This window comes from Leopardus geoffroyi, chromosome D1 (assembly GCF_018350155.1).
Source record: "Leopardus geoffroyi isolate Oge1 chromosome D1, O.geoffroyi_Oge1_pat1.0, whole genome shotgun sequence".
NCBI lineage: Eukaryota > Metazoa > Chordata > Mammalia > Carnivora > Felidae > Leopardus > Leopardus geoffroyi.
This window is the reverse complement of record NC_059329.1, coordinates 114,940,292-114,965,689: the sequence shown is the minus strand read 5'-3', so window position 1 is coordinate 114,965,689 and position 25,398 is coordinate 114,940,292. Positions and strand designations below refer to the sequence as shown.

General features: G+C 59.4%; 1 protein-coding gene across 1 annotated transcript in view; it reads left to right on the top strand.

The window, feature by feature from the left end:
* The first annotated feature begins 24,739 nt into the window (after window positions 1-24,739).
* MUC2 (mucin 2, oligomeric mucus/gel-forming) overlaps window positions 24,740-25,398 on the top strand; it is a 30,717-nt gene continuing 30,058 nt past the window's right edge. Inside the window, 1 exon segment of the mRNA XM_045482594.1 lies at window positions 24,740-24,988. Within this exon segment, the coding sequence (XP_045338550.1) occupies window positions 24,913-24,988 (76 nt within the window). The 5' untranslated portion in view covers window positions 24,740-24,912.

The following is a 25,398-nucleotide window of genomic DNA, read 5'->3' as shown; positions in this document are numbered from 1 at the left end:
ACTCACAGCCTACAGGACAGGGCGGTGATGACCCCTTCACGACAGCACCCTGTGCTCACTGCCCTGTGCCGGGCTCTGCTCCCCGAGGGTCTGTGGCTGGAGTCTGCCCCCCCCCCCCCCCCAATGAGCCCACCCCCTGCTGACCCCATGCAGGGTTGATGGGCCGGCAGTTCCCTGCGAGCTGCTCCTTGAGAGCTTTTGTTGACTTTCCCAGCTGGCCAGCTCTGTAATCTGCTGGTCAAAGGCCACATCCGCTTCCTCGAGAACCGTGCACGTGGCCACAGGTCCAGGCCCTGCCCCCACTCTAGCTGGTGCTGCGTCACAGACCCTGGTCCCAGGTCCAGCTCTGGCATTCTGGCTTTGTGGAGCCCTGGCACCTCCTGGGGGGTGGCCACCTGCACTCTTTCTTCAGGAAAATGGGGACATCGGAAGCTCTCCGTCGACCCCTGGCCTGTGCACACGGCTGAGGCCACACCGGGGGAGATGGGCCCCTTTCCAGGGGCAGGGGACACAGGCTCTGGTCTTTTGGTCTGGTCTCAGCTCCTTGCTGGGTGGGGCCAGGGGCTGTGTGGACCTGTGCAGGCAGGGTCCCATCTCTTCCCACCCCCAGAGCTAAGTGGTAATTCTGGCCACTTCCCAAGCCTCACAGGCCTCAGGTCTTAGTGGTCACATGTCCCCTGTCCCTGGGGCCCTTCGGTCCTCTCCCGGCCCCTGGCTTCCCTGGGAGGGGCCCAGACCAGGTGGGGCCCAAGTGTTTGGGTCACAAAGGGCCCCGAGGGTCCTCTGGGGGCCTCTGGGTGGGGCCAGGGCCCCCTTCTTGATGCGGGACACAGACTGGCCTTTTGTGCGTGGCAGGCCGAAGCTCAGGGATTTCCTCAGGCGCTCACTCACTGGGCCGAGCTCCCACGTGGTCAGAGGTGGGCAGCCCTCCGTAGGGCAGGGCCAGGCAGGGAGGGCCATGACAGAGCAGGGGACGGCTGGCCAGCTGGGGACAGAGTCCCCACTGAGTGTGACTCTTAGAGCAAAGGGGTCCCTGTGGTGCAAGTGACCGTTGCTTCCTGGCCGTGCTGTGGGAGCACAGGGAGCGATGGCTGCTGTCCCAGGTTCGGACCAGGCACAGAAAGGGGAGAGGCCCGCCCTGCATGCCGGCTGCAGACCTGCAGTCCCAGCTGGGGCGGGGGCCCCTGGGCCCGAGGGGACCAGAGCCGTGCAGGACGCCTCCCAGGGCCCACTGTGCACGAAGACCGTGGTTCCTGGGCCGGTGAGGGTGCTCGTCTGCTTGACCGCCAGGGGGCAGGGGCCCCGACTGCAGGGCACCTGGGGTGGGCGTGGCCACACTCACTGTCACGCTCAGGCTCATGTGTCCAAGTGCCTGGGCAGTTGCACATACCTTGCCCACATGCTGGCCCTGGTGTGCACATGCTCACCGCTCACGTGTGTGTGTGGTCCCACACGCCTGCTCCCTCACGTGGTCACACACACACACACACACACACACACGCCCCCCAGGACAGAGTGCGGGAGCCAGGCACCACCTGCTGGTGAACATCGTCCTGGTGTGACACCTGCTTCTGGAAGCTTCCAGAGCTAGCTGTGCTCAGGTGGGGGTGGGGACACGGTCCCAGGGGCGAGGTCCCTGCACAGGAGGCTGTAGGGGCCCCCAGCTCCCAGAGCAGGCCCAGGTGGGCAGGCAGCACAGCGCACTGGGAGGGTGGGAGCACCCAGCTCCTGGGACCCCCACCCCGGCCTGGCAGGGCCTGCGCGCGGCTCCGGGGGAGGAGGCCCTTGGCTGCACCTGACCTGAGGGACTCTGGTCCCCACGCTCTCCATGGCTGTGCTGAGTCCCTCTTTCCTGTGAACGTTCAGACTCCGACACCAGCTTTCCACCCCTGCTGCCCACAAGGACCCCAATGATTTGCAGTCGCCTGGCCTGGCCCGGGAGGAGGGGGCAGTTGCCTGAAGGTCAAAGGAAGGTCACCTTGGCTTCCGCCCCTGGGGGACCCCGCTCACCAAGGACTCACGGGTGGGATCTTCCCCACCATCTTTCTGCGAAGTTGACAGGCATCCAGCTGTCTTGACCCGCCCCTCCCTTCATCTCCCGTGGCTGCCCCGCCCCTGGCTCCCTGGGACCGTGGTCCCCACCCCCAGATCTGATCATGATGCTTAGGACACGTCCACAAGCACCGGCTGCCCCCCATGAGAGAGAACTCGGGGGCTCCACGTGTGCCTGCTGGGACCCCGCAGACCTGCCCCTTGGCCTGAGGCGGGGTCTGGGGCCTGGCCCGGGACTCTGCGTGGTCACTGGGCAGCTGGCAAGTCTGGGGGCATGAGGGGGCGGGCTCGGCTGGGGATGGTACTTGGGGCAGAGCTGGTCTCCGCCTCCTCAGCCAGACCTCTCCAGGTCACTATGCACAGACCCCGAATTCTGAGGTGTCGCCCGGCGCTCAGTCTCTGTGTTGTTGGAGCTGAGGGCAAGGTCAGTGGTCTTGGTGGGCGTGTCAGGCCAATGCGGTGGGCCCCAGACCCCCGATCCCGGAGACTGCCTCCTCCTGGCCACCCCCGGCCCCTGGGAGAGCACCTTCCCCACAAGGCTTCTCAGGACGGGACCCCCTGCACCCCCACTCCTCGAAACACTGGCAGCAGAACCTGCCTGGTCTGGGAAGCGTCCCGGTGGCCGGAGACCTGCTTGGCCTGTTCAGCGCTGCCCCTGGTGGGGTAACAGCCCGTTTCCTAACTCGCCCGTGGGTGGGGACGAGCCACATCAGGGAAGGGGGTGACCCAGGGTCACACGCGCCTGGAGCCTGGCCCACTCTGGCCCCCTCAGGCCCAGTCACCTTGGTGGTCATCGTGGTTGGTGCTGTTCGGGGATGGCAGCTGAGGACAGTGTCTGGCCTGAGGTCTTCAAACCCCCAGCCAGCCACACGCCCACCGCCCAGGCGGCCCCTTCTGGGCTGGGGGCCTTCATAGTCACTGCCTGTTTGCTCATGGGCAGACCCCTCACTGCCAGGGACTTAGCTGGCCTCCTCCCGGGTCCCAGCAGCCCGGCTGAAGGCCCTGCCTGTGTCTGTGGGGACTTTTGCCCCATGGGCCGCTGCTCTCCCCTGGCAGCTGGCCCTCCTGCCCCCAAGACACCGCGCGGACCACAGGCCATAGATGGGGATAGGAAGTGGCAGTCCACACAGGGGCACGGGAACCGGCCTCTGCCATCAACAACTGTGAGCTTTTATTGAGCACCAAATGTATGCAGCACCTGCTGAGGGTGGGAGGCCCCAGAGCAAAGAGCGGGCTGGCCCTGAAGAGGCCGGTGAGGACCTGTGGCTGCAGACACCCCCGAAACCTCCAGCCCCAGCCCTGCACGCCTGGGCCCACCTCCTCCTCCTCCCCCTGCGCTCTCCCCCATCCTCCTTCCTCCCCCTGCCCTCTCCCCCATCCTTCTTCCTCCCCCTGCTGACCTGACCTGTTGCTGGGGGGTGGGGACCCGGAGGAAATGACCTCTAGGGACCTGACCTGTTGCTGGGGGGTGGGGACCCGGAGGAAATGACCTCTAGGGACCTGACCTGTTGCTGGGGGGTGGGCTCCAGCAGAAGGCAGCCTTGCTCCTCTCCCAGCCTGTCCCTCTAGGGGCCACCTCGGGCCGGGGCAAGGCCAGGAGGGACCCCCTGGGTGCTGAATGAAGGCTGCGGTGGGCTAGGTGTGGCCAGTGTCCCCCTGCCCAGGGGACAGATGCAGGGATGGGGAGGGTCCTGTCTGGTAGCTGACACGGTGCTCTTGGTGTGGTCCCGGGTTCCTCACCCTAACTCCCCTCCCTCATGCCTCACCCAGCCCCCCTCTGCCCTAATCTCACCCCAAGCCGCAGCCTAAACCCCTTGGCCCTGAGCCCTGAACCCTCACCCGTAACCCCAGCCTAACCTCTCTCCCTGAAGCCCCCTGACCCAACACCCCCGAGGCCGGACCCCTCTGAGCTGACCCCAATCCTCTGAGCCTTGCCCCATCTGTGCCCCCGACAGTGTGTGAGTGTCAGACATGCAGGCCCTGAGCCCCAGCCCTCTCTGTCCTCAGGCACATCCCGCCTGGGCCCGAGGGCAAGGCCGTGCCAAGCGGGGACTGCACTCCCCAGGACACTGCTCGATTCTGTGATCCGGACGAGGGGCCGCCCGGCTCCTTCACGTCTGAGAAGCAAACCGATCCTCGGGGGCCTCCTGGCCCCAAGATCCCAGGGCTGGTTCCCGGAAGATGTGGGCACAGGAAGGGCGGTGCTGGACGTGAGCCCACAACAGGACCTGGTCATAAACTGGGTGGGGCCGCGGGGCAGACAACTGGCCCTCCCCGGTGGTTCCTTCCCAGCCTGGCCCCCAGCTGTCGGCCTTTCCTAGGAACTGGCGCCTTTGTTTGCCCTTTGAAGGAGCTGCTGGCCTTGCCTGGCTGAGCCCTGGCCCCGGAGGCTGCAGACACAGAGTCCACCCCGCCCGGCAGCGGGCACAGGCCTGGGGGACCACCGCTGCCCAGGCAGGGGGACCGGGACCCAGCCTAGGCAGGGCACGGGCGGAGGCCCCGCGGCCGCTGCCTGGTCCTGAGCTGGGGCCGGGAGCCCACGGTTCCTCTTTCCCATGGCCTGGCCGCGTCTTGGATGGAGGAGGGTGAAGGTCCACTGAGGGAGAAGGGCCCACTGTCATTTTAGGTTGAAAGGGGGCGCTGGGCAGGGGAGCCAGTGTTTGTTCCGCTCCCGCTGGCGGCCTCTCCCCAGGTATCGATATTCGTGGGGTGATTCTAGTAACACTCTCAGACGGGAAATTGTCTCAGCCGCTCCCTGGCGTGGCCCGCGATTCCCTTGGGACCCCCGAGGCCCTGGGTGGGGGGGCCGTGAGCACCGGACTGTCTTCAGGACGAGACCGCCAGCGATCGGCCCGTTTCACTGGGCTCGCGCTGGCACGGGTGGTACGGGAGCCGCCTGGGGGAAGCCGGGGGCTCCTTGGCGAGGTGACCCTGTCCCCACCACACGCTGCCGGGGGGCCCGGCGGGGAGCGTCCCTCATCTCACTTCCTCGAGTCTTGGCCCCGAGGTGAGGACGGCCCGGCCCCAGGAAGCCCTGTCTGGCGGCCGCGGTTGAGCACAGCCGGCCCCTCGGAAGAGGCGCTGGCTGCTGTGCGGTGGGTCCCAGACCTGGACCCTGGCGGCCCTTCTCCCAGGACGAACGAGGGACCCTGTGGCTTCAAGGAAAACAGCGGACGGGACCGTCGTCGTTGCCACGGGAAATCTGAGCTTTCAGGTTGGGGGTTCGGAGCCACGTCAGCGAGGCGGCTTCCCGACCTCAGGGCCGGGCCACGCGGTGGAGGAGGGAGCGCGAGAGTCCCTGCTGGGAACGGGCCATCTGCAGGGGGACGGTCTGCGGGGCTCTGGGGACAGTGCGGGCCTTGCGGAAATCGCAGAGCAGGATGGACCGGGGGTGGGGGCTTTGCCGTGACCCACGGGGAGAGTCAGCTGCTGTGGGTTCACCTGCCACGGGCTGGGGGTGGCCCTCTTCCCAAAGGACCGAGTCCAAAAACAAACAAACAAACAAACAAACAAACAAACAAACATAAGAAATGTGGGCCCTGGGTGGCTCAGTCAGCTGAGCGTCTGACTTTGGCTCAGGTCATGATCTCACGGTTTGTGGGTTCAAATCCCGCATCGGGCTCTGTGCTGACAGCTCGGAGCCTGAGTCACCTTCGGATTCTGTGTCTCCCTCTCTCTCTCAAAAATAAATAAATAAATAAATAAATAAATCAACCAACCAACCAACCAAAGGACCAAGTCCATGTTCTTTGAGGAGGTGATGAACGTGCCCCTGCCTTTTCCCGCTTCTGTGTGAAGCTGTGTTTTCTCCGGTCACTTCCATCCAGACGAGGTGTCCCGACAGACGGACGGTAGACCCACAGCCAGGAGACGAACCTGCTGCCGTGAAGCCCGGAGTCCAGATCTGCACAAACACCTCTCTTCTCACTGAATTTTTGTGTTGGAAAAGAAACAAGTTTTATTTTATTTTATTTTATTATTTTTTAATGTTTATTTATTTTTGAGAGAGAGAGAGACAGAGCATGAGCGGGGGAGGGGCAGAGAGAGAGGGAGACCCAGAATCCCAAGCAGGCTCCAGGCTCCAACCTGTCAGCAGAGAGCCCGACGCGGGGCTCGAACTCACAAACTGTGGGATCATGACCTGAGCCAAAGTCGGACATTTAACTGCCTGAACCACCCAGGTGCCCCCAAAAGTTGTATTTTATAAAAGTTACATATATTAGCATACGATATGTTCATGTTATTCTTAACTGAAGTAACTCACATTTTAAGAATTTCTCAGTTTTAATACCCAACGTGACCGATATTGATAGATCTCACCCACATAAACCAAAGCTCCGTGGGGCCCTTGACACTTTTTAAGGTGTGAAGAGGTTCTGATGTGGAGACGGCTGTCCCTGTCATTAGGGAGAACAGAGGATTCATTTTCCTCGTCCAGCTGGGGACGCCCCTGTTGCCAACGGGAAAGAGCGTGTGCTCCTGGGCTCCCTTACACCTGCTTGGAGGGGGTCTGACCTTGGGGATGCAAGGTGCCCCCATGCACAGGTGCTGACCCACCCAGACCCCTCCACTCCACAGAGCTGCCTCTGCTCCCGACCACTGCCCGGGGCCACAGCTGGCACTGGCTGCTCTCTGTGCAATCATTTATTCATTACTTAAAATCATTTTTCTCTTCTTTCAAAAATTTTATTTTTTCTATTATAGTAAAATACACACAATGTAAAAAGTACCATCATCACCGACTCTTAAGCGTGCAGCTCAGGGGCGCTAAGCACGTTCACGCTGTTGTGCAGCCGTCCCCACCCTCAGTCTCCAGAACTTTCCATCTTCCCAAACGGAAGCTCTATCCCCGTGAAACACGGACCCCCGGCCCCTCCCCCAGCCCCGGCACCCACGGTCCACTCTGTCCCCGTGAAACACAGACCCCGGCCCCTCCCCCAGCCCTGGCGCCCACCGTCCACTCTCTGTCTCCGGGAATCTGGAGACTCCAGGGGCCTCGTGTGAGGGGATCACACGTGAGCATCACGTCCCCCCAGGTCCATGCACGTGGTGGCAAGTGTCAGAACGTCCCTCCTCGTCAGGACTGAGCGACAGTCCAGGGAGTGGGCGGACTACGTCCGTCCACTCGTCCATCGGTGGACACGGGGTCACTTCGTGTTTCAGCTGCTGTGAACGCGGGTGTGCAAATACCCACTCGAGTCCCTGCTCTCAGTTCTTTGGGGGACACCCTCGGGAGAAGTGGGGTTGCCGGATCACGTGATGATTCTATGTTTGACTTTTTGAGGACCCTCCGCCCCGTGTCCACAGCGGCTTTCCCACCAACAGTGCTCGAGGGTTCAGTTTCTCCGCATTCTCGCCAACCCGTGTTATTTCCTGTCTTCTTTTGTTTTGTTTCTTTTCTCGCAACCGTCAGCCTGGCTGGTGTGATGCCCTGGCCTTCTGGTTCGAAGTCTGTTCACAAAGGCCCGCGGGGCTTGGCCTGGATGCCTCGGAGCCCGGGGTGGGTGTTCAGCCTGGGGGGCTCTGCTGCTCTGTGCCCCTCGCCGGCTGCCCTTACCTTCCCTGGGGAGCCCCCACCCCTGGCTCCTGTCGGAGGCAGAGGGGCCTAGGCTACGTGCCTGCACTGGGGGAGCTGGCCCAGGGATCGGGGTACCCGTGGTCTCCTGCCCCTAGAAGGGGCCCGAAGCCTCCCCCCGGGGCCCAAGGAGTCAGTGTCTCGAGTGTCAGAGCTGAGGCCTGCACATCTGGCTGGGACGAGGGCCCAGGTCTCCCTGTCTGGCCGGAACCCAGAGGGCTGGACACCGGATGTGGGTCCCGGAGCTAACACTCGCGTCTTTCTTTACTGTGCTGTTTAATTGTGCTAAGATGGGGCCCAAGGTGTAGGAAGCAGGAATTTATGGCCACGGGTGAGCCCGGAGCTGGCCTGCCCCTTTCTGTGTTTGCTTTGTGAGTAGTGCCCACGTCAGCCCTGCCCTCCGCCGCTGCCACCCAGGAGGCGCTTGGGTGCCCGGATCGCGTGGCAGGAATTTGGAGAGGTGCCCAGCGCCGCCTGAGACTGCCATCAGGGCAAGCAGGCCTGGGCAGCATTTCCGTTCTGGGCATTCTCAGGGACTATTTGTGCCTGATTCTGTGTATTAAATCGCATAAGTGCTCTGAATGCCAAGTGCTCTCTGGGGTCCCTGTCCCGGCCTGCACACAGGGACCTTCAGGGGGACAGCGGTCCTGAGGCACAGGGTCCCCCCACATCTGCGCTCAGAGTCCCGAGTGCCTGGACCCGGGAGACCGCCTGCTGTTCCCCTGGCCACGAGCAGAGAAGTGACGTGAGGGGCAGGGCCAGCGGCTGGGAGGGTGGCAGCGATCACCCGCCACTCAAGGGCACCCCCCCACCAGCGGGGGTCTTCCTGCCTGGGGAGGGGGCACAGCTGGCCGGCCGGGTGGCGTGGACCTGTCCTCCTGGGGACACAGATGCTCATCGCTGATGGGGATGGCCGCGGTACTGCCCCCACCGGGTCGTGCTGGGGCTGAAACAGTGTCTATGGGTCCTCTTGCCCTGGTGCCCGTGGGCACTCCCAACTGAATTTAACATTAAATATTTGCTAAGGACATAATTTTTAACGGCTGTGCAATATTTTATGGCGCAGCCTCGCTGCCCTTGGCTCAGGGGACAGGGCGCGGCTGTCTGTGACCTGAGGACCCCATGACGCTCCGCACCCCACTAGCCAGAGCACTCACCGCCCCGCCAAGGCGATGGCGAATGTGGGGTCTCATTTCTTTCGCATTTTCTGGAGATAGTCTTCTTGTGGGTTTGGTTATGGCCCTTTGAGGCTGGTAGGCTCAGGGACGCGCAGATGTGGGGTCTCCCAGTTGTGAGTCTCTCCTGTTGTGCTGCTGGAGAGGAGGCCGCGCGCCAGGGGGCGGGGGACCCGCTGGCCCCAGTGCGAGGTGGCCCTGGGCTAGAAGTCCGTGGGCCCCCGTGAGCCCTGACTGCTGGTTACAGGGACGTCTGGGGCCTCTGGGAATCGGGGTCAGACCAGAGCCAGGGCCCCGTGCCCCCCAGAGCCTGCTTCTTCCCCTCCCTCCCCCCGGGGCACCGTCGCCCTGGTAAACGCCACAGGTCCTTTGCGGAAGGTGGGGACAAGGTGGCCAGCGGACGTGCGCAGCCGTGCCCGGGGTCCTCCCTCCAAGCACGGGGTCTGGGGCCGTGAACTGGCTCTGGTCTCGGAGCTGACCCGGGGCGGAGTGGGGGGAGGGAGGTGGGAGGAGGGGGGGCGGAGGGGGGAGGGGGGCGGGTGTCTCTCTTGTCGGGATTCAGGTGGGACGTTTGCCCGCTTGACCCAGGACGTTTCTGCTCATACGATCGAGTGTGGATTCCGTGGGCATCCCATCTATTCCCTGCTAGAAATGCCGTGATCCCCCCACGGTCACCGCGCCTCGCTGCGAGCCACACTGTGTTGACAGCCACCCGGACTCCACCATCCGTCCCGGGAGCCATGCCCAGCTGGCCTTGGATGGCCGAACCCCGCCCGCCGTTCAGCCCCTGCTCCCTGGGATCCAGCTGTCCTCACCGCGTGCAGGTTCCCGGGTCAGAGGCTGAAGCACCCCACCCCCCACCACCACCCCCACAGTCCGGGAGATGTGGCCTGCAGAGGACAGTGACCACGGGGCTCCGCCAGGACTCCTGGGGGCCCCGTCCATGGTGGTGAGACGGGCATGTCCGTCTCGGGGCGGGCGAGAGGCTTCCATGATAGATGGACTCTGGTGTCCAATCTCCCGACGCCTCTGGGTCCCCTTCTGCAGAGACAAGGTGGCTATGGCATTTCAGCCTCACGCAGTGTGGCCACGGCTGGGTCTGTGTGCCACCACCCTGAGCACAACACGAAATGCAGTTTGCTCAGTGCCCGCACCGGCACTCCGTCCTCCGTTAGTGGCCGCCTGTCTGTGTCAGCTGGGGACGCGCCGCCTCTGGGCGGCAGGGCCCCTCCTGCGGTCCGGGCCCCACGGGAACCAGCTGAGGGGCTGGTTTCTGTCACATGTTGGGGGGGGGGGGGAATTCATCAGCTTCCTTCACTCTCTTGCTCAGGAAAGCGCTCTTTCCCTAAAGGTAAACATTCGACCCCTTTTCAGGATGCTGCTTTTTGTCCTTTTTGTTTTTACCATATAAGCATTGCTCAGGATAGCAAAGATTCTCATCAGTGTTATTTTAAAATTGTCTCCTTTATTTGTTGCACAGGCAGAGTAGCGTGTGAGAGCGATTCCATCCGCATGTGGACTCCTGTCTCCCTGCTGGCCACGACAGAGGGCCACGGACCACGGAGCTGAAAACAAGCGGAAGTGACTCTCACGGTTCTGGGGCCGGCCAGGCATCTGGAATCGGAGAGGTGTCGCGAACCTGGTCTCTCCTGGAGGCTCTGGGAGAACCCTTCCTGCCTCTGCTGCCATGGCCACTTGGCCTTCTTTCTTGTGTCCCTCCGGGTGTCCCCTCCTGTCTCTTGTAAGGATATTGGCATTTGATTTAGGTCCACCCTAAACCCAGGATGATCTCCTCCCGGGCCCAAAGCTGGTGACCCTCGAGGTTGCCAGGCAGACGTGTCCTTTGGGCGTCATCCAACCACAGCGTCCTAGCACAGTCTTCCTTACGGATCCGGGAGCACCGTGGGGCTCTGCCTGCCCCCGGCCGGCAGGGTGGGGAGAGGCTCTTGGATGCTGATGTTTTCAGCAGCAGCTAAGGGAACGAACACACTAGCAGGAGACGATCCTCGTCCCGGTGGAGATCCAAGGTGGCGGGGAGGGGACAAGCAGGAGGCTGTGACACTGCCTGTCCCCGTGCTTAGGGGGAGGACCCCGGGGCACGGCTGCACACGTCCACTGGTCACCTTGTCTCCGCCTTCCCCAAAGGACCTGCGGCATTTACCAGGGTGATGGTGCCCCGGAGGGAGGGAAAGAAGCAGGCTTTGCGGGGCACAGGGCCCTGGCTCTGGACCGACCCCCTTTCCTGCTGCTTCCCTGTGGGCTTTGTCAACAGCAGGCACTGGCGGGGGCCGTGGCGAGGAGCTTGGGCGATGCTTTGGGGGGCACACTGGGGTGGTGGGGTGTGTGGTGGAGTGTCGGTGTTTGGGGGTACAGGCGGGGGGACAGAGGGGCAGTCGGCAAGGGGGCAGAGAGCAGAGGGGATGCATTGGGTGGTGTTGGGGGGGTGCGTGGGGGTGCATCAGTGGTGAGGGGAGGGTGGGAGCATGGGAGGGGGAGCCTGGGAGAGGCGAGCTGGGGGGCCAGGCATGGAGGGGTGCAGGGGGGCTGGCGTGGAGGGGCATCGGGGGCCATGGGGGGCATTGCCGTGGGCAGTCGTCGGTGGGGGCAGTGGGCCTCCTGCCCTTTCAGCCCCCCACCAGCCGCCCGGTGCCTCCTGTGCACACCAGCTCGGCCCCGGGTCTGAGCACCTGGGTCCCGTAAGCCCCCCTCTCCCTCTCTGTTCTCTGGGCTCACGGCTTGCGTCTGCTGCTAATGCCCGGGTCCCTGTTGGGATGTGCGGCCTTCAGAACTAAGTAACGATTCCCTGGGCGAACTCTCCTCCGTTCGTGACACCTGTCACGGTTCAGGTTTCTCCAACTTGCTAGAAGTTTCTGTGGCCAACGGGACGTTCTGTCCAGCTCAGGCCCTATGGGAGGGTCACGACTCGGGGCCCTGGGTATTTGGAGGAGGCCCAGGCACCTCTGCAGAGCACCGTCCTGCTTTGGAGAAGTGGGTCCTGCCTTGCTCCTGGGCCCCGTGGGGCTGGCTGGCACGGGGCCAGCGAGTGGGGCCATCGAGCTCTGCTGCCCTGTGAGCAGAGTCCTTGGCCCACCACACTGCGGGCAGGCCGCGGGGCCCTGCCGGGCTCTGGGAGGTGGCGCCTGTGAATCGGGGGGGCCACTCGTGGGGCTGGGGAGGCCGTGTGGGGGGACCACCGGCGGCAGGGCCACTGCCTCCGTCCACAGCTGTGGCCGGTTGCCTGAGGCTGGGGCCTGGTTTATGGGGTCTTGCAGGGTCGTCGGCTGGCTCCCAGTAGGACGGAGGCTGGAGCGTGGGCTCGGCCGGCAGCTCGTGGCCGCGGAGCAGAGTCTGGGGCATTGAACTCCGGCACAGCTGTGTTTCAGGGCCCGGACAGCAGGGGGGGCACAGTGAGGCACTGAGCAAGTCGGTGGTGGGCCCGGGAGGCCACTTCCCCCTGGGGGCTGTCCCCGCAGCTGCACCGTTTCTTCATGGTCCACTGGTTTGGGGGGAAGGGGAAGGATTTGCCCACTGGTTACTGTCGGCCCCTGGTCGGAACGTCACCTGCTGGGGCGACGTCCCCACAAGCAGGGCTGTGCCCGAGGGGTGTCGGCCAGGTGTGCAGGGGAAGCGGGATGGGGGGCCCTGGGCGGGAGGGAAGGCTCTGTCAGGACGCGCTTGCTGGAGGCCGCTTGGACGCCCCCCAGTGCTGCTGCTGAGTGGCCGCTGGGACGAGCCTCAGAGGTGGTGTGGCAGGGGTGAGGCTGGCCCCTGCAGACAGAGCTCTGGCCTGCTCATCCAGGGGCTACTTGCCGGGACTGGGAAGTGGCCAGAGGTCTGGACCCACATGGATCCCCAGAGAGATCATGACCTGAGCCAAAGTCAAGAGTTGGACGCTTAACTGACTGAGCCCCCAGGCACCCCTGGAGAATAGCATTTAAAAGCCAAGACCTGGGCCCTAGGTGTGGTCATGACTCCTGGAACGCAAGTCCTCTCAGAGGTACATGTTTGTGTCTTAGCTACATTTACACATCCATCTATCTATTTCCATCTATTATCTCTATCATCTATCATCTGTCTATCTATCTATCTATCTATCTATCTATCATTTACTCAGTGCTTATCGTTTTAAGCCACTGGGTTTGGGATGTTTTGTTATGCAGCAGTAGCTGACTGATACCTGTGGCTGGGACTTTGCAGACTATGTTTGCAGGCTCCCTGGCCAGCTGGCTTCCTGGAAGTCACTGTTGACAGATGGGGAGGGAGGGGAGAATGGATTTGCTTCCTTTTTCCAGCTCCTTTGGAGCCCCTCCACTCACAGAGGATAGCTCCCACCCTTGGGCACTCCCACCACCAGCCATGCCAAACCCCTCAGTGCCCCACCCCCCACACTGCTCCAGGTCCTGGTGACCCCACCTGTCTTTTTTTGTCCCCACCCAGCTATGGGAGTGGAAGCTGCTCTCTGCTACTCCTAATGTCAGTGACTCAGGGCCCCCTTTTGCTCTTCCAGCCTCTAGCACCTGAGTAACCAATTCTCTGAGTCCTCTCTTTTTGAAATGCCTAGTGTGGTTTCCTTTTTCTTATGGGACAGTAATTGATAAAGGGTGGGTTTTTGGGTCAGTCCAGGGTCCAAGGGCTAGAGAGAGGCTACAGAGCAGGTGAGGGGACAAGTGGGGCCCCAGAGACAGAGCCTCTGGGAGGAGGGGCTTCACAACTTGTGGGATGCCACAAAAGCAGGATTTGGGGGATGTATAGCACTAAACAGTTACAATAGAGAAGAAGAAAGAAGGGTCTTGCATCAGTGACCTAAGCTTCCACCTTAAGAAATTAGGAAAGAAAAAAAGCTAATTAAACCTAGAGTAAGAAAGGAATAAGATGAAGCAAAAAACAAAATGAAGCACCAGAGGAAAAAAAATCAATGAATCAGAAAGCTGGTTCTTTGAGAAGATCAATAACATTGATAAACTGATAGGAAATAGAGAAGACTCAGAGTATAAACACTAGGAATGAGAGGTAACATCACTACAGATCCCACAGATGTTAGGAAGATAATAAAGGGAGTATTATGGATAACTTTCTGCCACTAAATGTAGCAACTGAAATGAAATGGACAAATTTCTTGAAAGACATACTTTAGTGAAGCTTGTTCAAACAGAAGTAATTGGAAAGGCTCTGTCTATTAAAGAAATGGAAAATAAAACCAAAAACCTTCTTACAAAGAAAGCTCCAGGCCCAGATGGTTTCACTGGTGAATCCTTCAAACATTAAAAAAAAAAATTTAATGTTTATTTATTTTTGCGAGACAGAGAGAGACAGAGTGTGAGCAGGGGAGGGGCAGAGAAAGGGAAACACAGAATCCAAAGCAGGCTCCAGGCTCTGAGCTGTCAGCACAGAGCCTGACACGGGGCTCGAACTCATAAACTGTGAGATCATGACCTGAGCCAAAGACGAACGCTTAACTGACTGAGCCATCCAGGCATCCCCATCAAACATTTAAAGAAGAAATAACACCAATGCTGCACAGACTCTTCCAGAAAAATTGAAAAGGAAGGGACATTTCCCACCCCTTTCTCTGAGGTCAGTATTAATTACCCTGATGCCCAAACCACACAAAGACACCACAAGAAAGGAAAACTATAGACTAACATCCCTCATGAACATAGATGCAAAAACTCTAAATAAAATTTTGGTAAATTGAATCTAACAGCCTATGGAAATCATGACTGATTGGGGTTTATTACAGGAATGCAGGGCTGTTTAGGATTCAAGTCAATGTAATTCATCATATTGCCAGACTAAAGAAGAAAAATCATATGATCCTCTCAATAGATGCCAAAAACAAAATTATCAAAATTCAACACCCATTCTGATAAAAACTCTCAGCAAACTAAAAGAAAAGACTTTCCTGGTAAATAGCATTCATAAAAAGACTATGGCTGACATCATATTTAGTGACTGAATGCTTGTTCCTGAAAGTAGGAAAAAGACCAGGATACGGGCTCACACCTTATCCAGCCACTGCTGTGCTGGAAACCACAGCCAGTGCAGCCAGCAAGAGAGAGAAACTTAAAAAACGCATCTAGACTGGTCAGGAAGCAGTAAGTGTCTTTATTCACAGATGACATGACCTTCTATGAACAAAATCTGGAATCTACAAAATTGACTGTAATTAACGGGTGAATTTATCAAGGTTGTAGGTACTACAAGATCAATATGCAAAAATCAATTATATTTTCATAAACTGGCAACAATGAGAAATTTAAATAAAAGCACCACTTTCAATAGTGTGAAAGCGTGAAAAATATGAAATACTTAGAGAAAAATCTGACAACAGATGTGACAGGCCCACGTGACTGAGTGCCACAACACATTGCTGAGAAAAATTACATAACCAATGGAGAGATAGACTGTTTCTGTGGGTTGGAAGATGTGGTATCGCTAAGATCCAATTCTTTTGTTTTTCTTTTTAAAAAAAAATTTTTTTTTTCAACGTTTATTTATTTTTGGGACAGAGAGAGACAGAGCATGAACGGGGGAGGGGCAGAGAGCGAGGGAGACACAGAATCGGAAACAGGCTCCAGGCTCTGAGGCATCAGCCCAGAGCCTGACGTGGGGCTCGAACTCCCGGACCGCGAGATCGTGACCTGGCTGAAGTCGGACGCTTTAACCGACTGCGCCACCCAGGCGCCCCACTTTGTGATGTTTTTTAATGTTTATTTATTTTTGAGAGAGAGAGAGAGAGAGAGGGAGAGAGAGATACAGAGTGTGAGTGGGGAGGGGCAGAGGGAGAGGGAGACACAGAATCGGAAACAGGCTCCAGGCTCTGAGCCATCAGCCCAGAGCCTGACGCGGGGCTCGAACTCACGGACCGCGAGATCGTGACCTGGCTGAAGTCGGACGCTTAACCGACCGCGCCACCCAGGCGCCCCTAAGATCCAATTCTTAAGCTCATCCATAGATCTGATGCAAACTCAGTCAAAATCCTAGCAGCTGGGAACCTCTGATTTCTTGTTACTCGTATCGGGTTTCTCCAAAGAGCAATGGTCAAACTTCTGTGAAAAATGGCCACAGCACTGTCAATCAGTGGACAGCGTGAGCTCAGGGTAGACAGGACTCACAGGGACCACTGTATGGCTCTGCCATTCTCTGGCTAGTGAGCTCAGGCAGCTCCTTCACCCTCCCTGATCTGAGTTTCCTCATCTCTGGAATGGAGTAATGTGAGCAGCTGCCTCCTGGAGATGTGGAGGGCTTTAATGAAGTGGGGAAATTCAACACTTGGCCACTGTCTGTGTATGGTAAGCCCTCATGGGGTGTGAGCTCTGAGGAGTTGCTACAGAAGGCACATCCACTCACCCTAAGAGATTTCATTTGTTCATCCCTTCACTCATCCATCCGCCCACCTACCCACTCACTCATCCATCCACCCATCCATCCATCTATCCATCAATCATCCATCCGCAGACCCATCCATCCACCCACCCGTTCACCTATCCATCCATCCATCCATCATCCATCCATCCATACATACATCCACAGACCCATCCATCCACCCAGCCATTCACCTATCCATCCATCCATCCATCCATCCATCATCCATCCATCCATCATCCATCCATCCAACCATCCATCCATCCATCATCCATCCATCCATCATCCATCCATCCATCCATCATCCATCCATCCATCATCCATTCATCCATCGCCATCTACCCATCACTCCATCCATCTCCATCCATCCATCCATCATCCATCCATCCATCGCCATCTACCCATCACTCCATCCATCTCCATCCATCCATCCATCATCCATCCATCCATCCACCCATCCATCCATCCACCCATCCATCCATCCATCATCCATCCACCCATCCATCCATCCATCATCCACCCATCCACCCATCCATCATCCATCCATCCACACATCCACCCATCCATCCATCCATCATCCATCCATCCATCTATCGCCATCTACCCATCACTCCATCCATCTCCATCCATCCATCCATCCATCATCCATCCATCCATCATCCATCCACCCATCCATCCACCCATCCATCCATCCATCCATCCATCCATCATCCATCCATCCATCATCCATCCACCCATCCATCCATCCATCCATCATCCATCCATCCACCCATCCATTATCCATCCATCCATCATCCATCCACCCATCCATCCACCCATCCATCCATCCATCCATCCATCATCCATCCATCCATCATCCATCCACCCATCCATCCATCCATCCACCCATCCATCCATCTATCCATCAATCATCCATCCGCAGACCCATCCATCCACCCACCCGTTCACCTATCCATCCATCCATCATCCATCCACACATCCATCATCCATCCATACATCCATCATCCATCCATACATATATACATCCACAGACCCATCCATCCACCCAGCCATTCACCTATCCATCCATCCATCCATCCATCATCCATCCACACATCCATCATCCATCCATACATATATACATCCACAGACCCATCCATCCACCCAGCCATTCACCTATCCATCCATCCATCCATCCATCATCCATCCACCCACCCATTCACCTATCCATCCATCCACCCATCCATCCATCCATCATCCATCCATCCATCCATCATCCATCCATCCAACCATCCATCCATCCATCCATCATCCATCCATCCATCATCCATCCATCCATACATACATCCACAGACCCATCCATCCACCCAGCCATTCACCTATCCATCCATCCATCCATCCATCCATCCATCATCCATCCATCCATCATCCATCCACCCACCCATTCACCTATCCATCCATCCACCCATCCATCCATCCATCATCCATCCACCCACCCATTCACCTATCCATCCATCATCCATCCATCATCCATCCATCCATCCATCCATCATCCATCCATCCATCATCCATCCATCCATCGCCATCTACCCATCACTCCATCCATCTCCATCCATCCATCCATCCATCCACCCAGCCATTCACCTATCCATCCATCCATCCATCCATCATCCATCCACCCACCCATTCACCTATCCATCCATCCACCCATCCATCCATCCATCCATCATCCATCCATCCATCATCCATCCATCCATGCATCATCCATCCATCCATCATCCATCCATCCATCATCCATCCATCCATACATCCACAGACCCATCCATCCACCCAGCCATTCACCTATCCATCCATCCACCCATCCATCCATCCATCCATCATCCATCCATCCATCATCCATCCATCCATGCATCATCCATCCATCCATCATCCATCCATCCATCGCCATCTACCCATCACTCCATCCATCTCCATCCATCCACCATCCATCCATCCATCCATCCATCTCTTCTTCCATCCATCCATCCGTCATCCATCCACCCATCCATCATCCATCCACCCATCATCCATCCATCCATCATCCATCCACCCACCCATTCACCTATCCATCCATCTATCCATCCATCCACACATCCACCCATCCATCCATCCATCATCAATCCATCCATCATCCATCCATCTATCGCCATCTACCCATCACTCCATCCATCTCCATCCATCCATCCATCCATCCATCATCCATCCATCCATCCACTCATCATCTACCCTTCCCCCTATCCACCCCCTATTCCTCCCTCCCTCCCTCCCTCCCTCCTCCACCCACCCAGTCACCCAGAAGCAGAGTTACCGAGCACATCTACTGTAAAGCTGACCTGTGGAGGATCCTACATAGGCTGCTGCTCTCAAGGCACTCACAGAAAGAAGGCCAGCAAGTCACACATTGTGGCCAGGGTGGTGATGACTATGGTCAGGGTAAGGGTATGACACTTGAACTAGGTCCACCACTGCCTAAAGGTGGCTGGGTCTTCTGAAGCACAGTGGCCTTTTCTTCATAAGGAGGCCGGCCCAGTGGCCACCTGCCCAGTGGAGCCCAGGCCAAGAAGCCCAGCCTGCTGACTTGGCCTTTCCCCATTCTTACCCAGAACAAACACTCCGTGTGCTTATCCACCCACACTTTATAGACCGCTTGGGGGGAAGGTAAGTTTATGTCCTATTCATAAACTCTTGCAGTTCAGGAGATGATGTGGGACCTGGTCCTGCACACCCATAGGTCTTTCAGAACCTTTGAAGGGGCAGGACGTGGGCATGGCTGGTGCTGGCCTGCCCTTGAGTCCTCAGATGCTCACTTGCCAGGAACTCTTTCCCTGTGGCTTGCTGGGGCTGGGGTCTCCCCTGGGTGTCCAGAGGGGCCGAGAACCCATGATTTCTTTTGGCACACCCTCTGTCTGCCTGCTAAGGCTGGGCCAGAGCCGTGGAGCTGGGGTTGGGTTTAGGGTCTGAGAGGGGTGTGTATATAGAGAGAAGGTGGGGAGAGGAAGAGAGAGGGAGATTTATTTTAAGGAATTGTGGGGCCTGCAAGTCTGAAGCCTGCAGGTTGGACACCAGGGAAGGCCGATGTTGCAGCTCCAGACCAAAGGCCATCCGGGAGCAGAATCTCTCCTTCTGGAGTCCCTCAGTCTTTTTTCTCTTAAGCCTTCAACTGATTGGATGAGGCCCACCCACATTATGAAGGGTGATCTATTCACATCTAAAACATACCTTCATAACAACATCTAGATTGGTGTTTTATCAAAAATTGGTACGGTGGCCTAGCCATGTTGACGCATAAAATTGACCTTCACACCAGGTGACCCAGAACGGGGTGGGGGTGGTGGGCTAGGGATGCACCTGCTATCTTCGGGTCTCTCTGACAGGTGTGAGGCTTCATCTTCTCTCTTCTCTCCACAACCTTCCTTTCTTCTTCCTCCTTCCCACTTCCTTCCTGTCCCCCCAACCTCCTTCCCACCTTCTCCCCTCCCCCTACAAACCCTCCCCCCCCCCCCCCCCCACAACCCTTCCACTTCCCGATGAGTCAGGTTTGTGGACAGAAAGCAGTAGACAGTCACTTTAGGCTGCGTTTCATGACGTCTTTGTGGCCTCCTCCCTGTGGTAAATTCGTGCGACACTGGGGAACCCTGTCTTGTCAGGGTAAACACTGCTGGGTGTGGGGCCTGGTGGGGAGGCCCCAGGTGCCCCGGCCCTGTGCTGGGGGTCTGCCTGTCACGGATGCAGTCAGCGACCCCTCAACAGCCTCCGGCTGCAGCTGGGCAGGGCTGTGTCCTCCAGAGGACAGGGGACGAGGAGCCTGTGGGGCCCAGGGGGAAACACACTCTAGCTGCAGAGGGGAGACCCCCAGGGCACACTGTCCCTTTCCCACGTCTGTCTGTGTGTCACAGGTGGTGGGTGGACGTGCCTCAGGGCCCCGGGCATCTGTGGCCCCAGCCGGGCACTTTCCAGTTTGTTTACCCTGTATGCAGTGGAGCCTGCGCCCCACTGACTCACCTGTGAGTGGCCCCATGACCACGGTGAGAAAGCCCAGCTGGCAGCGGGGGCTGACCGGGGATCCGATGGTGGGGATGAGCGTGGGACTCGGTCCCAGACTCTGGAGGGGGCGGTGGGGCGACGCTGGTCACCCCAGCCTGATGGAGTGTTCACTGCCGCCTTCTGTAGGCTCCTTCCCACCACGCACTCGGAGCCTCACCCTGTGCCTGGCGGTCGGATGTCACCGCTCTTCAGGTGCCACCTGACACCCTGCAACTGGGCAAAGAGGGTCAGGGTCAGACCTTGGGGCCTCAGGTCAGCCCTGCTGCCCCTACACATAGGAGATGTAGGGCTGACCTTCTCAGACCCCGGGGAGGGCCCCACCTTCTCAATCCCAGGGGAGGACTCCCACCTTCTCAATCCCAGGGGAGGACCCCCACTTTCTCAATCCCAGGGGAGGACGCCACCTTCTCAGACCCCAGGGGAGGACTCCACCTTCTCAGTCCCAGGGGAGGACTCCCACCTTCTCAGTCCAAGGGGAGGACTCCCACCTTCTCAATCCTAGAGGAGGATGCCACCTTCTCAGACCCCAGGGGAGGACCCCACCTTCTCAATCCCAGGGGAGGACTCCACCTTCTCAATCCCAGGGGAGGATCCCCACCTTCTCAATCCCAGGGGAGGACTCCACCTTCTCAATCCCAGGGGAGGATCCCCACCTTCTCAATCCCAGGGCAGGACACCACCTTCTCAGACCCCAGGGGAGGACGCCACCTTCTCAGTCCAAGGGGAGGACTCCCACCTTCTCAGACCCCGGGGAGGGCCCCACCTTCTCAATCCTAGGGGAGGACGCCACCTTCTCAATCCCAGGGGAGGACTCCCACCTTCTCAACCCCAGGGGAGGACGCCACCTTCTCAATCCCAGGGGAGGACTCCCACCTTCTCAGACCCCCGGGGAGGGCCCCACCTTCTCAATCCCAGGGGAGGACCCCCACCTTCTCAATCCCAGGGCAGGACACCACCTTCTCAGACCCCAGGGGAGGATGCCACCTTCTCAGTCCAAGGGGAGGACTCCCACCTTCTCAACCCCAGGGGAGGACGCCACCTTCTCAATCCCAGGGGAGGACTCCCACCTTCTCAACCTCAGGGGAGGACGCCACCTTCTCAATCCCAGGGGAGGACTCCCACCTTCTCAATCCCAGGGGAGGACCCCAACTTCTCAATCCCAGGGGAGGACTTCCACCTTCTCAATCCCAGGGGAGGACCCCCACTTTCTCAATCCCAGGGGAGGACGCCACCTTCTCAGACCCCAGGGGAGGACTCCACCTTCTCAATCCAAGGGGAGGACTCCCACCTTCTCAATCCTAGAGGAGGATGCTGCCTTCTCAGACCCCCAGGGAGGACCCCACCTTCTCAATCCCAGGGGAGGACGCCACCTTCTCAGACCCTGGGGAGGGCCCCACCTTCTCAGTCCCAGGGGAGGACTCCCACCTTCTCAGTCCAAGGGGAGGACTCCCACCTTCTCAATCCCAGGGGAGGACTCCCACCTTCTCAATCCCAGGGGAGGACCCCAGCTTCTCAATCCCAGGGGAGGACTTCCACCTTCTCAATCCCAGGGGAGGACCCCCACTTTCTCAATCCCAGGGGAGGACGCCACCTTCTCAGACCCCAGGGGAGGACTCCACCTTCTCAATCCAAGGGGAGGACTCCCACCTTCTCAATCCTAGAGGAGGATGCTGCCTTCTCAGACCCCCAGGGAGGACCCCACCTTCTCAATCCCAGGGGAGGACGCCACCTTCTCAGACCCTGGGGAGGGCCCCACCTTCTCAGTCCCAGGGGAGGACTCCCACCTTCTCAGTCCAAGGGGAGGACTCCCACCTTCTCAATCCCAGGGGAGGACTCCCACCTTCTCAATCCCAGGGGAGGACACCACCTTCTCAGCCCCCCGGGGAGGACCCCACCTTCTCAATCCCAGGGCAGGACACCACCTTCTCAGACCCCAGGGGAGGACGCCACCTTCTCAATCCCAGAGGAGACTCGCACCTTTTCAGACCCCAGGGGAGGACTCCCACCTTCTCAGTCCCAGAGGAGGATGCCACCTTCTCAGACCCCAGGGGAGGACTCCCACCTTCTCAATCCTAGGGGAGGACGCCACCTTCTCAGACCCCCGGGGAGGACTCCACCTTCTCAATCCCAGGGGAGGACCCCCACCTTCTCAACCCCAGGGGAGGAGGACGCCACCTTCTTAATCCCAGGGGAGGACTCCCACCTTCTCAGACCCCCAGGGAGGGCCCCACCTTCTCAATCCCAGGGGAGGACTCCCACCTTCTCAATCCCAGGGGAGGATGCCACCTTCTCAGACCCCACGGGAGGACTCCCACCTTCTCAATCCCAGGGGAGGACCCCACCTTCTCAATTCCAGGGGAGGACTCCACCTTCTCAATCCCAGGGGAGGACCTCCCAGCTTCTCAATTCCAGGGGAGGACCCCCACCTTCTCAATCCCAGAGGTGACTCACACCTTTTCAGACCCCAGGGGAGGACTCCCACCTTCTCAGACCCCAGGGGGGGACTTCCACCTTCTCAGACCCCCAGGGAGGGCCCCACCTTCTCAATCCCAGGGGAGGACTCCCACCTTCTCAATTCCAGGGGAGGACTCCACCTTCTCAATCCCAGGGGAGGACCTCCCAGCTTCTCAATTCCAGGGGAGGACCCCCACCTTCTCAATCCCAGAGGTGACTCACACCTTTTCAGACCCCAGGGGAGGACTCCCACCTTCTCAGACCCCAGGGGAGGACTCCCACCTTCTCAGACCCCCAGGGAGGGCCCCACCTTCTCAATCCCAGGGGAGGACTCCCACCTTCTCAATCCCAGGGGAGGACACCACCTTCTCAGACCCCCGGGGAGGACTCCACCTTCTCAATCCCAGGGGAGGACCCCCACCTTCTCAACCCCAGGGGAGGAGGACGCCACCTTCTTAATCCCAGGGGAGGACTCCCATCTTCTCAATCCCAGGGGAGGATGCCACCTTCTCAATCCCAGACGTGACTCACACCTTTTCAGACCCCAGGGGAGGACTCCCACCTTCTCAGACCCCAGGGGGGGACTTCCACCTTCTCAATCCCAGGAGAGGACCCCAGCTTCTCAATCCCAGAGGAGAACTCCTGCCTCTCATACTCAGGGCAGGAGGGGCTGGGCTGGGTGTCCAGTGTCGGGCCAGGATTTCTCTGAATCCCAGCAGGGCAGAGGAAGCCTGGCATGGAAAATCACTGCCTTGGGGGCTGTGAGGGGCCCCTGTTCCTGGGTTTCCCCGGGGCTCAGTGCCAGCCTGTTCAGCCCCACGGGGAAGTAGCACAATGGGCCTGCTGGCCCAGCTGGCTCTGGTTTCCTAATCCCTGCTGCTCCTGGCTCAGGCCACATACTCGTGCCCGGGTCCCTGCAGAGACGACAGTTCCTGGGCCTGGGGCTGGTGGCACAGTGGGATGGGAGGAGGCGCTCCATCCCAGGCCCCCCCAGGAGTGGCAGGCTCACTGCCCCTGGCTCCCAGCCACCCTCTTAGACCCTGGGGGATCGGCCCCTTGTTGGGGCCCCAGGAATCATCGGGTGGCGTGAACAGGCTTCTCGTCCCTAGATGCTGTCACTGTGGTGCGGAGGTCCTGTCTGCAGAGGAAGGGCCCACACTGAGGCGCAGGCCAAGGTGCTGACTCTAGCCGGGTCACTGTCTCCGAGGGCAGCCTGGGTCAGGGAGGAAGGGTGTCCCACGCCCCCACGCTCTGGGCATCCACCTCATCCAGAGTCTCAGTGATTGTTGACATGAGTGCCCCCCGCCCACACCTGCCCCTGAAGCTTGGGGACGACTTGACTGTAATTTGTGGAGGCTGAGACTCGGTTCTCTCCCCACGTGCCAGGAGACAAAACTCCGGGCCAGGCAGGGGAGGCTGACAGCCTGGGGCCACGTTCCCCTCGAGGACGTCCACTCCCAGCCTCCTGCCGGCCCTCCCGTGTCCCAGAGGACGCGTTTCGGCACAGTGTCCCCTGGCTGGGCTTCCCAAGTTTCAGTTACAGGTAACTCCAGAGACTGGATCAGCCTGGGAACAGGAGGGGATTAGGGGGCGGGCGGAGCTAGGGGCCTGATGTTACCCAGTGGGCCGCCCTCCGAAACCAGCCAAGGAGCAGAGTCTGCACAGAGATGAGGCAGCCTCTGGGCCCCACCGGAGCCCACACATTCCCTGCCTTGGGGGGCTCGGGGCCCCAGTCGGGGCAGGGCCTCCGGAGCGGGAGAGCAGGGAGGGAGGAGCAAACACGGGGCAGCGGGCCTCCCTGGGAGCCCCCCTCAGGGAAGCACCTCATGCAACCCTCGCTCTGCTGGGATGTGGGACAGGGTGGGCGGGGGCCGGGAGGACCAGGGGCCTGTGGGATGTGGGCGCGCAGGACCTCCCCGGGTGGGCCCTGTCCCGCTTGCTGCTGGGAGGGCGTGTGTTGGTCGGAACCGGGGTCATGGGTGTTGGGGCGTCCTGAGAAGGGCTGGCTTTACTGAGGGCTAATAAAAAGATAAACCACAGATAACTTGAATCAATATTTCCCAAGTGACACCACGGGAGCCCCCACAGCTGTTTTCCTGATAACCTGGCAAACGCCCCACCCACGCTTTGCCCCTCCCCTGCTCTCCCCGCCTCTGCCGGTCCTGCTGGGCCATATAAGGCCCGGACCCCTGCCCCAGTTGCTCTCCCCCGCCACCCTTCTGAGCCACCATGGGGCTGCCGCTAGCCGGCCTGGTGGCCGTCTGCCTGGCCCTGAGCTCGGCTGGGGGTGCGGAGCTCCGGAGAGGTGAGAAGGTGGTCAGTGGCGTGTCCTGGGAGGCAGGACGGCCGAGGCAGCTCAGAGCGGAGGCCCTCCTCCGCCCAGCCTCTGGGGTGCACCACTTGGGTCGGGCATCCTGCCCTCCGACTTTGGGTGGAAGGAAGGAGGAGGGAAGGTGGTCTTGGGAGCCTGTCATCCCTTTGAAGGTGATCTTCGGGCCAGAGTCTGTGGCCAGGTGGTGGTGCCAGGTGCAAACACCTGAGCTGGGCCTTTGTCCAGGGGCCTGGCGGGTCGGGGGGGGGGGTGGGCAGGGGCAGTCGAGAGGGGCTGGGTGTCAGGGCCCCTTGGAGGGCCAAGGCCAAGGTAGCCCTTCCGCAAAGTGGGGTGTTGGCCGCGTGCCGAAGGGGTCACTCCAGACTGAGATGCGTGGGAACGCG